Source organism: Equus caballus, chromosome 16 (genome assembly GCF_041296265.1).
Source record: "Equus caballus isolate H_3958 breed thoroughbred chromosome 16, TB-T2T, whole genome shotgun sequence".
Lineage (NCBI taxonomy): Eukaryota > Metazoa > Chordata > Mammalia > Perissodactyla > Equidae > Equus > Equus caballus.
Genome location: NC_091699.1, coordinates 41,631,855 through 41,648,042, shown reverse-complemented (window position 1 = coordinate 41,648,042; position 16,188 = coordinate 41,631,855). Strand labels below are relative to the sequence as shown.

At 47.4% G+C, this 16,188-nt stretch overlaps 1 protein-coding gene across 6 annotated transcripts in view; it reads left to right on the top strand.

Annotated features, from left to right (window-relative positions):
* Nucleotides 1-16,188, top strand: part of FLNB (filamin B) — a 133,244-nt gene that overhangs the window by 98,073 nt on the left and 18,983 nt on the right. For 3 of the 6 annotated variants that reach the window (XR_011426838.1, XM_023620201.2, XM_070237281.1), the window contains exons 27-38: nt 1,109-1,265; nt 2,549-2,738; nt 4,547-4,794; nt 7,506-7,577; nt 8,298-8,400; nt 9,089-9,229; nt 11,457-11,585; nt 12,331-12,504; nt 13,429-13,587; nt 13,896-14,099; nt 15,355-15,507; nt 15,613-15,735. Coding sequence is in view for 4 of the 6 variants with exons in the window: in XM_023620201.2 (XP_023475969.2) it covers nt 1,109-1,265; nt 2,549-2,738; nt 4,547-4,794; nt 7,506-7,577; nt 8,298-8,400; nt 9,089-9,229; nt 11,457-11,585; nt 12,331-12,504; nt 13,429-13,587; nt 13,896-14,099; nt 15,355-15,507; nt 15,613-15,735 (1,853 nt within the window). In the remaining 2 variants the exon portion in view is untranslated. The remainder of the gene's footprint in view (nt 1-1,108; nt 1,266-2,548; nt 2,739-4,546; nt 4,795-7,505; nt 7,578-8,297; nt 8,401-9,088; nt 9,230-11,456; nt 11,586-12,330; nt 12,505-13,428; nt 13,588-13,895; nt 14,100-15,354; nt 15,508-15,612; nt 15,736-16,188) is intronic. The other 3 variants (XR_011426839.1, XM_023620203.2, XM_023620202.2) reach the window with 2 other exon arrangements.

Below are 16,188 nucleotides of genomic sequence, written 5' to 3'. Positions count from 1 at the left end.
CCTGACACTTGTAAAAGGGATCCTAACCAGCCTGAAGCCCACCCCTCTGTAGGATTGTCCAGCACTGCTCTTGTGGTCAACTCATCCATTCATTTATCTATCTATTCCACCCACCCATACCTCTACCCACCTACCCATCTCCCCACCCATCCCCATCCCTCCATCCCCCCACCCATCCCCATCCCTCCATCCCCCCACCCATCTATCCATCTGATCAGCAAGTATCACCAAGAACCTGTGTGCTCTGCACAAGTGTTGCAACCCAGTAGCCTTGTTATTTGTGGCTCCTGGTCTCTTGATGTGCCCCCCACCTTTGTTCCATTCAGCCATCTTTAATTTAAAGATGAGCTGAAGTTAAGGAATTTGGAATCTTTGAAGAAACAAGGAATGCGTTAGTTCATTAAAGTGTTCTTTCTGGTGACCCTGCAAGTAGTTTTCTGATTAGGGCAAATATTTCACTTCTTTATTTGAGGATTTGGTTGACAGTAGCATTCCCTGAAGGTGTTATATAGAAACCTTGTTCCTCATTCATATTAATACAGAAAATGTTGCATAAGCTCTTCACCTCTCAGAACAGCCTCTAAAAGTTTTGTATGGTACCCCTTAAGATGAAAATGTTTCACCCATCTGCCTAATATACACATTTTACATAAAGATATACATATAGCTCTAGCTATGTAGAAACTAATTTATAAATTACATTTGTGTATTTCTTTACTAATAGGTAATTCACCTCTAAAGCATACTAAAAATAGAAAATAAGAGGATGAGATAAAATATTAAAACTGAAGTTCCAAAATTCTCTTTCCATTTTGGTGACATTATCTTAGCATAATAAAAGTGGATTAAATGTGTTTACCCCATGTTTCCCAAACTAATTTGGGAATTAGTTTGGATCCCATAGAACGCACCCAGGGAAAGCCAGTCTGTCATACGATGGTTACATGGTTGTCAATTTCTACTGGATTTCGAGCACTTTTCCTAAACTCACTGTCTTATCTGCTGTAGAAACCCCTCCTTCCAATCCCAGTCTCTCTGGAAGAGAGCTCAGGTGTAGTTGGGTTGACATGTATCCATACTGACCGGGGATGTGTGTGTGTTTGTCAAGTCCCTTTAAGGTCAAGGTCCTTCCCACATATGATGCCAGCAAAGTGACCGCCAGTGGCCCTGGCCTCAGTTCCTATGGCGTACCCGCCAGTCTGCCTGTGGAGTTTGCAATCGATGCCAGAGATGCCGGGGAAGGCCTGCTTGCTGTTCAGATAACGGTAACTTCCAGTTTATTTCTAGAGTCAAACTTCATTAATAGGAGCTAACTTCCTCACCAGGGATAAGAACAAGGATTTTAATAACCATTTCTGACCTGATGCAAATGTTTGTTAGGTTTTCCCACCAAAGAGTCAGTAATTGTACAGGAGAACAAACATGCTCGCCTGAGAGGTCTGAGGGTATAGCTCCAAGTACCACGTTTTGGTAAATCTCGTGTATTTTGCTGTCTATTACATCTATTTCTATGTTTTTATTTTAAAATGTTTTAAATTACTTGTTGGGTTAGTTAGGACTAAGTTCTGCTGCATATCACAGTAAACCCCACAATAAGAGTGGCTTACACATGTGGAATTCTTTTCTCTTGTTAAAGAAGCCCAGAGAAAAAGCACCTGGGTGCTGTGAGGCTCATCAAGGAAGCTGACTCCATCTCTCTGATCCTCTGTCCTAGTGCGTGGCTTCTGTCCTTAGCAGTCTCTTCATGGACTACAAGGCTGCTGGTGCTCAGGCCATCTAATCTACATTGCAGGCCAGAAGGAGGAAAAAAGGCAGAAGGGAAAAACAGGGCCTTCCAACTCAATCAGCTCTTTTTTTTTTTTTTTTTTTTGCTGAGGAAGGTTCACTCTGAGCTAACATCTGTGTCAATCTTCCTCTATGTTTTGGACATGAGCCACTGCCACAGCATGGCCACCAATGAGTGGTGTAGGTCCATACCTGGGAACCAAACCCAGGCTGCCAAAGTTGAGCGCACCAAACTTAACCACTAGGCCATGGGGCTGGCCCTCAATCAACCCTCTTAAGCAGCCTTGTCAGAAGTCCCTCATAAGACTTCCACTCCCTTTTCACTTGCTGGAAGTTTGTCACAAGTCATGTGGCCATACCTAGTGGCAAAGGATACTAGGAGGTGGAGTCTTGTGTTCAGGCAGCAGTGCATCTCGCTAGGAATTAGGGTCCTGTTACTAAAGAAAGAAGAAAGAGAGAATGTGGTGGTGTTCAAGCAGAAGCCTCTGCCCCCTGCCTCCCTACATTTCAGTGGATTTGGAGCTAAAACGCTATTTGTTCACTTGACAGAAAAATTACTAAAAATTGACCATGTCCATCATGGTGTTAAAGGGATCTGTGACCTTCCCTCTCCCTACCAAAAAGAAAAGTCCTATTAAGCCAGTAACTCTGTCTTTTACCACTAGAGTCACTAATTAATGAGCAAAGTGTGTCAAGGTTTTCCACGAGTGGTTTCTACATCTTGCTCACAACATCCTAAATAGCAGTTCTCTGTGATCCACAGGACCAAGAGGGAAAACCCAAAAGAGCCATTGTCCATGACAATAAAGATGGCACGTATGCTGTCACCTACATCCCTGACAAGACGGGACGCTATATGATCGGGGTCACTTATGGGGGTGATGAGATCCCGTTATCTCCCTACCGCATCCGGGCCACACAGACGGGTGATGCCAGCAAGTGCCTGGCCACAGGTGAGTGCAGGTCAAGATCAGGAGTATGGGCTTTGGAGGCAAAAACCCAGGGTCTATCTAGCCCTTCTCTGCCGCTGAATAGCTGTGTGATCAGGGCAAGATGCCCAACCACTCTGAGCTTCAGTCAGACTTAGATTGAAGATCTTTTTTGAGAACATTTAAATTTAAGAAGCTTTTCCAAAGATCAGAGACTGTTTCACAGGGTTATTGCAAAGGTTAGATGAGGTCAGGCCTGAAAAATGCTTAGCACAATGCTGGCACGTGAAGCTATTGTTATTTTGCTTTTGAAGTGGGCGCGTTTGTTAAGATCTCAACTGTGACAGTGGCTCCCATGAAAAGCAGCAAATTTATGCCTTTCATGAGTAGGTGGTTTAGTTATTCAAGAGCATTTCAGGCCAGCGTTATAGAAAAACATTAAAGGATCTTGGTTTTTCCTCAACACTTGGGACTTATGTCTAAGTCTCTCAGGAATTCTCCAGGAATGCTTGAGCATCATAAGTCCTTCCATTTCTAAGGCTGAGTATTGCAGGCCATTCTAAGAACAGCTCTTGCAACTCTGACACTGCTTCAAGCGTGTGTCCCCATCTCTGAAATAAAACGGATTTGCTTCTCTCTAAATAAAACTAAACAGAGGTACACCTGGAGGTGTTCTGTTTCCCTCATATCTGATCTTGTTCTGAATGGAGAAAATCTTTTGGCTTTCAGAGCAAGCTTGTAAATTGCTCACCTCCACCCTTTTTGGCTCACCTACTGCAAAAATTGAGAAGATTTGAAACTCTGGCCAATCTGCCACCTCCTTTGTCCATGCTGTGCCAGGGAACTAGATTGTCTTTGCTAACTTGAGGGCATGTTAATATTGGGTGGGGACTTCCTCCTTGCTTTCCAGGCCCTGTTCCCTCCCCTAGCTCAGGCAGAATATTCTGCTCACCCAGAGGGGCTCCTGTAGGCCACGCCTCTCGGTCTGTCATTCGAGGCCTTTTCACAGACTGGCTCCAGTCTTCCCTTCTATTACTCACTGTATGAACAACATGTTCTTATCACTCTCTGTTGCTTCTACACACTTGGCTTATTTTTGCCAATGTGCTTTTAGTTCATACTTTTCTGCATTCCCTGATGTTGTGTGGATCCTGTGTAAAGGGCTGCCACAAGTCAGAGAGAGAGAGAGAGAGACTGCCCATTGTTTGGGGACTGAGGTTGTAAGTCTCCCCAAGCCAAGAGTACCCATCCTTCAGAATTCAGCCATCTCCCCTTTTCTCGGGAAGCCCTCTGTCAGTGTGGCAATTCTGGGGTATAAATCCTTAGAGTTTTCACATAGATGTGCTGCAGGACCCTTCTCTGGAAAACGATTGATTATTTTTTCTGTCTTAGTCCCCCCTCAGTGTTTCCATGGCAGGCTGAGCTGTCATTCTTGGTGCCTGGCCTGCATTCACCTGCCCTGTTAGATTATGAGCATCTTGAGAGCAAGGACTATGTTTTGTCACCTTTATGTGCACCTGGCGCTCCCACTACATGTTTCCTGCTGCAAGTTGACCTTCATCCGCATCCCCTTGAATGCTGGCAAGTCAGGCCTAACTAACATTTGGTTGTCACTCAGAGCTTGCGATCCTCCTTATTTAATAAGTAATGGATGGAATGTCTTGAGCTGCGCCTTTCCCAGGTGATCTCTGGGGATCCCACTGTGTGGCAGCAGTTGGAGGTCTAACATTTACAGATACAGACAACACAGATGTGGGTGGTTTGTTCTTGGGGATCCAAGGCAACTGTCCATGGGTGAAGCTTCCATTCTCTCCTCCTAAACTTTTCTCCAGGTCCTGGAATCGCCTCCACTGTGAAAACCGGTGAGGAGGTGGGCTTTGTGGTTGATGCCAAGACTGCCGGGAAGGGGAAAGTGACCTGCACAGTTCTGACCCCAGATGGCACTGAGGCTGAGGCTGATGTCATTGAGAACGAAGATGGTACCTATGACATTTTCTACACGGCCGCCAAGCCAGGCACCTATGTAATCTACGTGCGCTTTGGTGGCGTTGATATTCCCAACAGCCCCTTCACGGTCATGGTAAGGAAAATTCCTTCTCTAGGGCATGCTGTTGTTAGCAGAAACAATAACAGCTGCCGTTTGTTAAAACCTGGCTAGGACATCCCCTTCCACTTTCTGTTCTTTAAAAAGTTTCCTTAAGCAGTCATGACCTTGTAGGGTCCCAGAGTAAGCTCTAGAAACCTAGAGACCCGTTGGCTCGAAGAGTTTTTACAGAATCATATTGGCCACCTAAGTATCCATCATGCTAAGGGTATTAGGCAATGTCCTATCCTAGGCCCAGTTCGGGAAGAATACACTTTGACAAGAAATGTTTACAAGTCAAACATTACATTTTTTGACTCTGCTGGTTCTTCCTCCGTCCCCCTCCCGCTTCTCCCTGGCTGGAGGAGAGAGGTCCCTGATGCTGCTTTGTCTGGAGACCTGACTCTGATGTCCCAGGACTCAAAGTACCCTCAGTTGTGTTTTGGAAAGATTCAAACTTATCATATAAGGGGGAAATAGCTTGTCTTTTGAAGCTAGGAACACCTGGGATAAAAGGAAACTATTATACACAGCTCTGGGCCAGAGAATGCCTGAGCTCTTTGATTTTCAATCTGAGTGGCTTTCAGACCTTCCTCTGATTATTAAGGTTCTTCAGCCAGAAAAGGAGTTAGGCTTTAGGAGTGTTCCCTCATTGAACCCTCAGAACAAGCATCTTACAAATGAGTATGGGAGTGGGGCTCAGACTCAAGTCCACTGAGCCCAGGGTGCCCTGCCCATCCTGGACAGCCACCGAGTGCCATGCCGTCCACCTCACCCAGTGTCCTTTGATGCTATGGGCAGTAGTCACGCTTGAGCACAAAGTTGAGGCCTCAGTGACCTGGCCCAATGCACCACCTTCAAAGCCCCTTCTAATGACTTCGCTTTATACACCAACGCTGAAGAAGGGTGCTAAGACTCCATTCCAAACAGAAGCCTAAGTCTGTCTTCCAAACAGTCTATAATCTGCTGTAGCTGTTTTTCCTTTCCGTAGACGTTTGTTTACCTGTAAACATTGTGCCAGAAGTCTGGAGGCTCTTTTATGTCTCAAGGAGGTAAACACTTTTGACACTGTTCATTTGGGAGTGTTTTTCTCCTTCAGGGCAGAAAGAAATGCAGCTAGAAAGTTTATGTCCTTATTTACAGAGAAAAGTCCCAGTTGTAATTTTAAGAATCTATTTCTAGCCAATAGCAGGTTTTGTCTGGTTGGTTAGAATTGGGAGGGATGGAAGAGCTGCCCCTGGGCAGAGGTCATAGCTGGTGCAGTGAGCTGGGATAAGAGACCATGCTTTGAGTGAGAAAATCAATGTGAAAATATTGAGGACCTTTTATCAAACGAGTTAGAGACCTGAAATGGGGACTGCCAAACTCATTAGGAATAAATGTCCCCTGACCCCGGAATGCACACAAAGCAAGGGTACTTTGTGTAGACAGGCTGCCCCCTGACCACTGCTGACGGCTGAAAGGGAGGATCACCCACTGTACCTGGTTGGGTCTTCAGTTTCCTGTTCCAAGCTTTCTCCAGCCTTCCCTAGATGGACTGACTTTGTGGTCATTAGCTTCTTGTAGGTAGTGTCCCTGCCTCCCACTATAGGCTTGGGGCCAAAAGGACATGAACACACAATACTGCCTTCACAGCAAATGTCTGAAGGAGACCCAGCAGGCTGGTTCAGTTGAATACGTCACATAGACATGCACATGAAGTCACGGGTCTAGCAGCTTATCTGCTCATCACTGTTGGGAAGTCCTGGATCAAAGGCCATAGCACAGCCATCGAAAGATCTTCCTCCCAGCCAATGTGTCGCTGCATAGCCCCAGTCTGAGAGGGCCCGAGAAGGGGCGATCGGGCTGTTCCAAATGTTGAAGCTCACAAAGCTACCTTTGTTAAGTGAAGCCCCCTTTCTGCAGATGCCAAAAAGGAGTAAACATGGGCGCATAGGCCTTCCTCCATAGGGGAGCCTTCTGACTCTTGTTCTTGTTGATTATGGTAGAAGATTATGCTGAGAGGGGTCCCCTCCCATATCAGGTCGGTTGGATCAGGGGTGTGAAGCCTATGATTTTTTAAAAATGAATTTATAAAGACTTTTGAAACATTAGCTACTGTAGACATTTGTCAAGTAACAAGGGACCACTTTCCCAATTTCATGCTGCAGAGGTGACTAGCGTTGGATTTTCCTGGCTTGCACAACAAACACATCAGTTTTGTGCATGAGATCACACCATACACATTGCTTTGCAACTTGCTTTCTTCCCTCAGCGTGCTGTAGATACCCTTCCATATTAATTCATCAGACTTGACCGCTTATTCGGAATGGTGCGCAGTGTTCCATGGTACACACGTAATTTACTGAACCGACTCCCTCACAGATGAACATTTAGGTTGCTTTAGGTTTTCATGACCACACACAGCTCTAGCAAAACCTCTTGCACACATCACTTACCTATGGACTTTCCTGCTAGTATTTCTGTAGGCCCACTTCCTAGAAATGGGATTGTGGGTTCAAAAGGTATGTGGATTTGACACTCGAAGAGAGGATGCCGGCTTGCTCTCCACAAGGGTAGGAAGAATGTAGGTTCCCATTAAAGCGAGTGGCTTCCTGCTGTACAAGATGGAGCCGAGGGGGAGGAAGCAGCCCTCAGATTATAGAATATACTAGTAGTGATGCCCCTCCAATGTGATTCCCAACTAATCTACATTTGCCACTGACCAGGCCACGGATGGGGAAGTCACAGCCGTGGAGGAGGCACCGGTAAATGCATGTCCCCCTGGATTCAGGCCCTGGGTACACTTTTGTTTTTGTTTCCCTTTTTGCATTTCTGTATTTACTCAGCCTTCATTTCAGAAAAGCTGCAGCCTGCTTCTGGGGATGGCTTAAGCCCTCTGGGTGTCCTGGTCATTGGTTTGTGCCCCACCGATCAGTCCATCACAGTGATCCCCGCTTTCTCTGTAATGAGACCCACCCGTGCCATCGTACACGCTCCACGAATCGCCAGCCGTCATGTCTGTGATCACGCTCTGCGCAGTTTGTCTCCACGTTTAAAGAGAAAGATGGACCGCTGCCTTCAGCCCTCCTGCTGACTCTCAAAGCCGCCACTTGCACATTCGGTTTCTGTTCAGGGGGAAAGCCACCCGCTGCTACTTTCTGCCACTTAAAACGCACCTTCTTTTCCAGGCCACAAGCAACTAAACCTTCCAGGTGGAGCCTCTTGGGACTCACAGACATTACTGTCTCTCACTTTTCCACTTTTCTGTGGGCGCTGCTGGGAATTTTACAAGCAAACTGCCTAGTGACTTTTAGCAATTGGTTAGCATGACTTCTCTGATCCCTCCGGTCTGCTCTGGGCCTGGCGCCAGTTAGACAGAGCCTGAACCGCATGGGCAGCCATGCCCCCAAATCCCAGCTGCAGTGACTTGCAAAATTCCCAGTTGCTCTGCCCCTGTAGCTTCACTAGCCTGTGCTGTTGTCCACTTTACCCCAGTGACCACTGCTCCCTGTTTTTAGGTAACCGAAGAGGCCTATGTCCCAGTGAGTGACATGAACGGCCTGGGGTTTAAACCCTTCGACTTGGTCATTCCATTTGCAGTCCGGAAAGGAGAAATCACCGGTAAGCACTGTTGTGAAAGCCGCCTTGTTCTCACTCGCTCGCACTAGCTCTCCAAAAGGGTGCCCAGCAGGTGATTCCGCCTGTCCCCCGACCTGGGGTCCTGAACCCGGAATCTCTGGTTCTTGGCCCTAGACATTGCAGGATGTTCTGTGTATATATGAGTTTCTCTGAAGAGGTGGTTCATTTATGACTTGCATTATATCCTGGAGAGGGCTTGGGATTCTCGCCAGGTTAAGAACTGCCATGTTTAGATACCTCTCAACTATGGGCTTCCTGTTCCCCCTTTTCTTCCTGCCACTTTCCCAGATATGACATTGACACTGAAGTCTACTGCACAAGAGCTGCTTTTTCTCCCAGCCTCCTTTTAGTACCTGCTTCTCTTCGACTTGATGCTCCACTAATCCCACTGGTCTTGTGGTCTTCTCATGTGCTGTTTGACCTTCTAATTTGTCAGTTGTAGAAAATTCTTTACTCGTGAGTTGCCTGCCGCATTTGGGGGAAGCAGAAGGGAACAAAATAGAAGCAAATAGGTCTGTGTTTCTTGTTGTGGGACTTGGATATTTTACGCAGCAGCGAGCGTTCTTGGATCTCAAAGCCTTTATTTTGAAGGCTACCCTATGCCTTTGTGCTCAGCTTCTCTGGGGAGGTCGCTGGTGGCTCATTGGCCTGTCTCCCTGTGCTCCAACAGGAGAGGTCCACATGCCTTCTGGGAAGACGGCCACACCTGAGATCGTGGACAACAAGGATGGCACGGTCACTGTGAGATATGCCCCCACTGAGGTCGGACTCCATGAGATGCACATCAAATACATGGGCAGCCACATCCCTGGTGAGTCGGGCTTAGTGCCTTAGCTGGCACAGCCTGCAGGACTCCATGATCCAGGAGCCTGAGCATCTGGGGGGTTTGCAGACCTTCAGTCATCTGCTGTGCAGGAAATGGCTGTCAGTGGCAGGTTTAGGAATGCAGTATTCGTGTTCCTGTGAAACCAAACAGCACATGATCCCAGTGAATCAGGCTAATTTCCAGAAGGGACGATGCAAGTAAGCATCCTGGGTCACAGTGCAGGCCCTTAGGTCTGTGATTGTTTGTCTTTGTCACTATGCCGAGTGTGGCCAAAGGGTAAGCCTGGAGAAAAATGTGAAGCACATCAAGGGACTTTCCAGCTTGGCTGACATGGCCTGGGAGTTTGGAGCGGGAGAGGATGTGAGAAGAGGGCAAACTGACTTATTGTCACACTGCCCTTGACAAGGAAAGCCAGCTCAAGTTTCTTGTCCATCAACCAGCACAGTGTTATTCTTGTTCTTTTTTTTATTATTTAAATAGTTCTTTATTTTTCGATTCAATATTTTGAGTGGAGATGATGTGGAGGAAGGTTTCCTTCCCACCCAGAATCCCCATCTGCCCTCTCCCTGAACCTGACTGTTGTTCATTTTTTATGGTGGATTTCAGAATATTTTTAAAACTCTACAAATAGGAATACAGATTTTAATCCCTCCCCCTTTTTAACATAAATAGTAGCATACTGTAGACATTATTCTGTCCTTGCCCTTTTCCTCTGATGTATCCAGGAGAGCTTTGTGCGTCCAAATAATAGAACATGTTCATGGTGTCCCACTATTTGGATGAACCGTTAGGTCTGTGCCCATTTCCACATTGGAGGATGTTTGGGTTCTTCCCCCCTTCTTTGCCATCACTAGTCATGCTGCATGAATAGCTGTGTATGTCCATCACCTCACACTTGCGAAGGTGTGTCTGTGAGATTTGGTTCCTGGGGAGCACTTGCTGGGCACAGATACAGGCACCTGCCATTTTGACAGGTCTTACCAACTTGCCCTTCCTCAAGGCTCCTCCAATTCACACACCCACCAGCAACGTAGGAGAGCACCGCTTTTCCGAAAATTTGCCAGTGGAATAAGCTACCAAAGTTTTGGGTCTTTCCCAAACCGATAGTTGAAAAAACAGTTATCTCAGTGTTGCTTTATTTGTATTTCTCTCGTGAATGAGACTGAGCAACTTTCTATATGTTTAAGTACTGTTTATATTTCTTTTTCTGTGAACTGAACCTTTGTATCCTTGACTCAGTTTTTCTATTTGGTTGTTGGCCTTTGTCATATCGGTTTCTAAGAGCAATTTAAATATTGGAGAGTTTGGGAGTTGCAAATATTTCTTCCGGTTTGATGTTTGCTTTAGTTTATGTGTATATGTGTGCATAATACTGAGTTAAAGCAAAAATGTATTATCTGCTTCTATTTAAATATTCTAAAGATGCAGATGTAGAGGAAAAGCTCTTTCTCCCATTTCCCTTCTGTTTCCTCTGCTGGTTTTTAGATGTTTTTCTCTGTACCTACAAGTATGCATACAGGTTTGTTCTGTTTTGTTTTTAAAGGAATGGGATAACGGTATTAATATTATAGCGCAACTCGCCTTTTTCTCTTTTTAATGGAACAGGTTATGGACAGTCTTGCCCGTTAGCGCACGCAGGTCTCCCTCATTGTTTTTAACGGCCCACAATCGACCAATGTTTACTTAACCAGCCCCCTATTGTTGGACTCTGGGGTCTTTTCCTAATTTGCTTCTGACCACATGGAAATGGAAGTACTTGCATGGGGCTGGGAGGTGGATTTGGGTTGGGAGGACCACTGGGGGATAGGTTCCTAGGGGAGCTCTCAGAGCCTTTTGAGAGGCACGAGCACATGGCACTTCCCAAAAGACCTTTCCAGCTGTGTCCCCTCTATGAGTGGGTCACTGTTCCACAAAGTCAGCTGTTTCCTCCTTATTTGCCAGATTGAACTGGATTCCCTGCTTTAGTCTCCCTCAAGTCTGGAGCAGCCTCAGGGTTGTTTTTCTTGTGCCCTGATTGAGGGAGCAATAGTGAGTCGACCCCTTTGGGTGTCCTAGGATCGTGAGCTCCTCCAGAGTCTTCTTTTGCCCTCCGCCTCTCCACAGGGGACGCCGACCTGCCTGCTGTTAGGTGAATGTTAAGACACCGATTCTCCGAGGCATGCGTTCTCCCCTCAATGAGTCCCAATTTTGTTTGTGTTCTTTGCAAACCCAGAGAGCCCGCTGCAGTTCTACGTGAACTACCCCAACAGTGGGAGCGTTTCTGCATACGGTCCAGGCCTGGTGTATGGAGTGGCCAACAAAACTGCCACCTTCACCATCGTCACAGAGGATGCAGGAGAAGGTACGGTGTGGTTTATGTGGTTATGTGCTTCCGGCCTTCCTCTGGGAGAGTTCAGTGGACATGATTCCAGGGCAGCTTTTAAAAATAAGCCTATCGAATGGTAGTATTTGTCTTATTTTTTCTCCCATTTAAATCTCTTATGTAGAGCTGCTCTTCTCCCCAAAACAAATTGTTGAAGTCCTTTGTGTTCTGATTGAAATCAGATTCATGCTATGAAAGTTTTATGTGACTTGCCTGAAATTTAAGTGTGTTTTGGTAAATGACCTTTTTTTGTGCTTTTGCACATATACATATATCTAGAGGACCACACGAGTTATTTAATGGCCTATTCTAGATAAAGCTCTGTGCTCATACCATTGTCTTCACGGAGATTTCTAAATTTGTGGTTCTAATGGCATTTCTGCGATGGCATCCAGCACAGACCAGCAGTGACAGTCTGTGTGACTCTCCTGTATGTGTCATCGGTGTTCAGGGCTCGATCCCTTTCTTGTCCCACGCATCCAGAAGAGTAGGGGGAACTTCAGAGTTACCTGTCATGAGGAATTCAGATGGTGCAGTGTCTTGCCAGTGAGGACTTTTCCCATGTAAATTGCTTTGTTCTCACCCATGCCGCTTGCCTGCAGCTCATGTGGCACGTGTCAGTCTGATGTTCCCAGCATCAGGGCTCCCCTAGATGGGCTGTTATTCCTGTTGAAACAAGGAAACACTCTCCCTGATGGCCCTTCCTCCCTGCTCCCATTCACAGGTGGCCTGGACTTGGCTATTGAGGGGCCCTCAAAGGCCGAAATCAGCTGCATTGACAACAAAGATGGGACATGTACGGTGACCTACCTGCCCACTCTGCCAGGCGACTACAGCATTCTGGTCAAGTACAATGACAAGCACATCCCTGGGAGCCCCTTCACAGCCAAGATCACGGGTACGGTTGCCTGGCTTACTGGGGGCATCCTAGTGGGAGGTATGGCTGCCCCAACAGCCCTTCTCCCTCTCAGGCCAGGGCCAGCAGGCTAGGTGTCTGTTTGAGTTCAGGTTTCACAGAGACTCCTTGGGGAGGAACCAGGGTGCAAGGCCAACCTTGGACAGGCTAGATTCCTCCCTTAGCTGGTAATCCAGGGAAGAGCAAGGACGCCGTTTGGAGGACACTTATTTTGTGCCAGTCTGACTCCAGCATATAAATAGCAAGCCCTCAGATAAAGGCATTCAAGTAGTACTTATTGCATGAATAAATGAGCCCGGAGATGCCCTTCAGCATCAAGACTAGATAGATTTTTCTCTCCATTTTACAGATAGGACAACTGAGGCTTGGAGAGATAGTGGCTTAACCAAGTTCCCACTTGTGGGTATTCTGGGATTCAGACTGAGGTTATCCGGTTCAAAGCCCATGCTCCTAACCTCTGTTGTGCTCACTGTGTTTGAATCATGCTCTCAGAGGGTTATAAAGCAGATGTGCAAGACAAGGTTCTTGCCCCCACGGTGTTCAGACCATCTGTGAAGCAGCCAGCAGTCCTGTGTGGAACATGATGAGTGTTTATTTGAAAAATGCCCAAGGGGATGGCAGGCAGATGGCAGGTGCCTTCCACCGACAAAGATTCCTTTAAAAAGTGGTCTGTGAGGACTCAAGTGTCCAGTTCCTGCCAGCTCCTAGTCTTCCCCTTAACCAGGCCTAAGTGGAAATCAGTCATTTTTGGTTAGGTCTGCTCATTGTCTGGGGCACGCTCTTTTCACTTAAATTTGGGTAATTAATTCTCACCTATTCATCTGTAAATGGCATGGGGAGTAAGGGCTCTGGAGAGCTGGGTGACCACATGTAATGGGAGCCTTGTTGGGGGGTGGTGTTTTCTAGACGACAGCCGGCGGTGCTCTCAGGTGAAGTTGGGCTCTGCAGCCGACTTCCTGCTCGACATCAGCGAGACTGACCTCAGCACCCTGACAGCCAGCATTAAGGCCCCATCCGGCCGCGACGAGCCCTGTCTCCTGAAGAGGCTGCCCAACAATCACATCGGTGAGCCCAGGCTGCCTTCCTGCTGGAGCTGGGACATCTCGGGTGGGAGATGGGGACTCCTTCAGTCCTTTACTGGGAAATGATAGCACTCTGGACTGTGATATGATAAACCTGCTGGGTCACATGCATGATAACAGTCCAAGTGCGTTTCTCTGTTGTGATGTTGACCACACTCTTGGATGCTCTGGGTTGCTAGAAAGTCAGGGAGGAAGTCACATATCCATTCTTGCGAGTGTGTCTCCCTCCCGCTTCCTTTCCTTCATCCCATTACGCCTACCTTACAGATCGCAATCTGTGCTCCCATCCAGGCATCTCCTTCATCCCCCGGGAGGTAGGCGAACACCTGGTCAGCATCAAGAAGAACGGCAACCACGTGGCCAACAGCCCCGTGTCCATCATGGTGGTCCAGTCTGAGATTGGTGATGCTCGCAGAGCCAAAGTCTATGGGCGTGGCCTGTCAGAAGGCCGGACTTTTGAGATGTCTGACTTCATCGTGGACACAAGGGATGCAGGTCTGTGGGGCGGTCCCAGGGGAAAGGCCTAGAGCTTGTGGGGAACTGGCTGCTTTTTGCTCAAGCTGCTTCCTCTTTTCATCCTGCCAACTCCCTTTTCTTTCTGAGCATCCTTCAAGCTGTAGGTCCTTATACCTGCATTATCATTTAAGCCCTGAGCCCATTGGTGAAGTAGATATTATTTTTGTTTTCTAGATGAAGAAACTGAGGCTCACAGGGTTAACAGCCCCATCTGCTTCTGCCATTTGAACCCAGAGCCGCTGAACCTCACAGCTCTCTCTTTCATTATCTTTACTCCCACCATTGTTCTCAGCTTCCCAGGGTCTCTTGGACTCATCCCAAGCAAAGTATGTTGGGCCAACTGGCTAAGGTCATGTTCAGCTGAGCAGTGCTTTCATGGAAATGAGGAATCTCTTCATGTTTCCTCTTTGAGGTGGTTCAAATTAGGCTGGACCTCTCCAAACCACACCACATCCCAGTGTCGTCTTCTCCCACCTCCTTGAGTGATGGCCATAATAATGACTTCTAGATAAAGTCACAGTCCTAGGGGAGAGGGCTGGGGAATTTCTGGTCCTGATCGGCTGATGCTCCTTATTGTTTCCTCATGTTGTAAAACCTTCACATCTGCTGTTCCCTGGCTAGACATCTGGGGCAGCTGGGAGCGGTTTAAAAATTCAAATTCTTAGGCCTGTGGCTGGTGACAAGCCCCCCAGGCAATGCACGCTATTTTTAGAGGCGTGTGGGCAGTGTCTTCCCCAGTAGGCTCTGCAGGATAGGTGCTCTGTGGGATGTTAGTAGATAGCCTTGAGGAAAGGCTTCTGTAGTCAAAGCCACATTCAGCAGATTATGTCACAACAGGATTTCTCAGAGCCCCCCCCCCCCTTTTTTTTTTTTGCTGAGGAAGACTGGCCCTGAGCTAGCATCCATGCCTATCTTCCTCTACTTTATACATGGGATGCCTACTACAGCATGGCTTGCCAAGCGGTGCCATGTCCGCACCCGGGATCCGAACTGGTGAACCCCGGGCTGCTGAAGCGGAACATGTGTACTTAACCACTGCGCCACCAGGCCGGGACCTCAGAGCCCTTAACCTATTCCTTTGCCCAGGGCTCTCCATTAGGGAAACAGTTACTTTCTTTCTGCTGTCTGGCAAGAGCAGTTTGAATTTCCAGTGTCAGATGTCCTTTCTGCGTGCGTTGAGCTCCCCCTTCCCGATGAGTTGCTGTCACAACAGCCCCCGGCTACTGTGTTGCAGGTTACGGCGGCATATCCTTGGCGGTGGAAGGCCCCAGCAAGGTGGACATCCAGACGGAGGATCTGGAAGATGGCACCTGCAAGGTTTCCTACTTCCCCACTGTGCCTGGGGTTTACATTGTCTCTACCAAATTCGCTGATGAGCATGTGCCAGGTATGTGTGGTCCCCTCTGCCCTCTGCAACGGGTGCTTGGGTTTTCTGTAAATGCTGTGCCCACGGGCTCTGGGCTGCTCGCGAGGGCCTTCTTGGTTGTTGCAGGGAGCCCGTTTACCGTGAAGATCAGTGGGGAGGGGAGAGTCAAGGAGAGCATCACCCGGACCAGTCGGGCCCCGTCTGTGGCCACTGTCGGGAGCATCTGCGACCTGAACCTGAAAATCCCAGGTGGGCACGAGAGGCTCATGGATCAGGGCAGTGGGCGCGATTGGAAACCAAGTCCAGGCATGGCCCAGAATGTACTGTCCAAGTCCATTATGGGTGACTATATATTTTACTTTAATTTTTAAAATTTCAATTAAATAATTAGTATTTTTAATACATATTTTCACAGAGGGCCATCCAGGAAAGATAAATCTGTTTACCTGCTACCTTTTTCCTCTTCCAAATGATTATAGCTTTATTGTGGAAAAAATAGATAAGCTTTCAGATTTTAATTTACTATCTGTCAAATAGAATAATGTCAGTGAGAGAACTGGCCCTGCTGATGCCAATATCTGGAAGTATTTAAGAGGTGTCTGCCCAGTAGCATCCTTCTAATTTCCATTCCTCTCTTTCATTTCTAAAATTTGAATGCACGCTGTGCTGCGAGGATAGCTGGGTGGGCCGCATCCAGCCCCT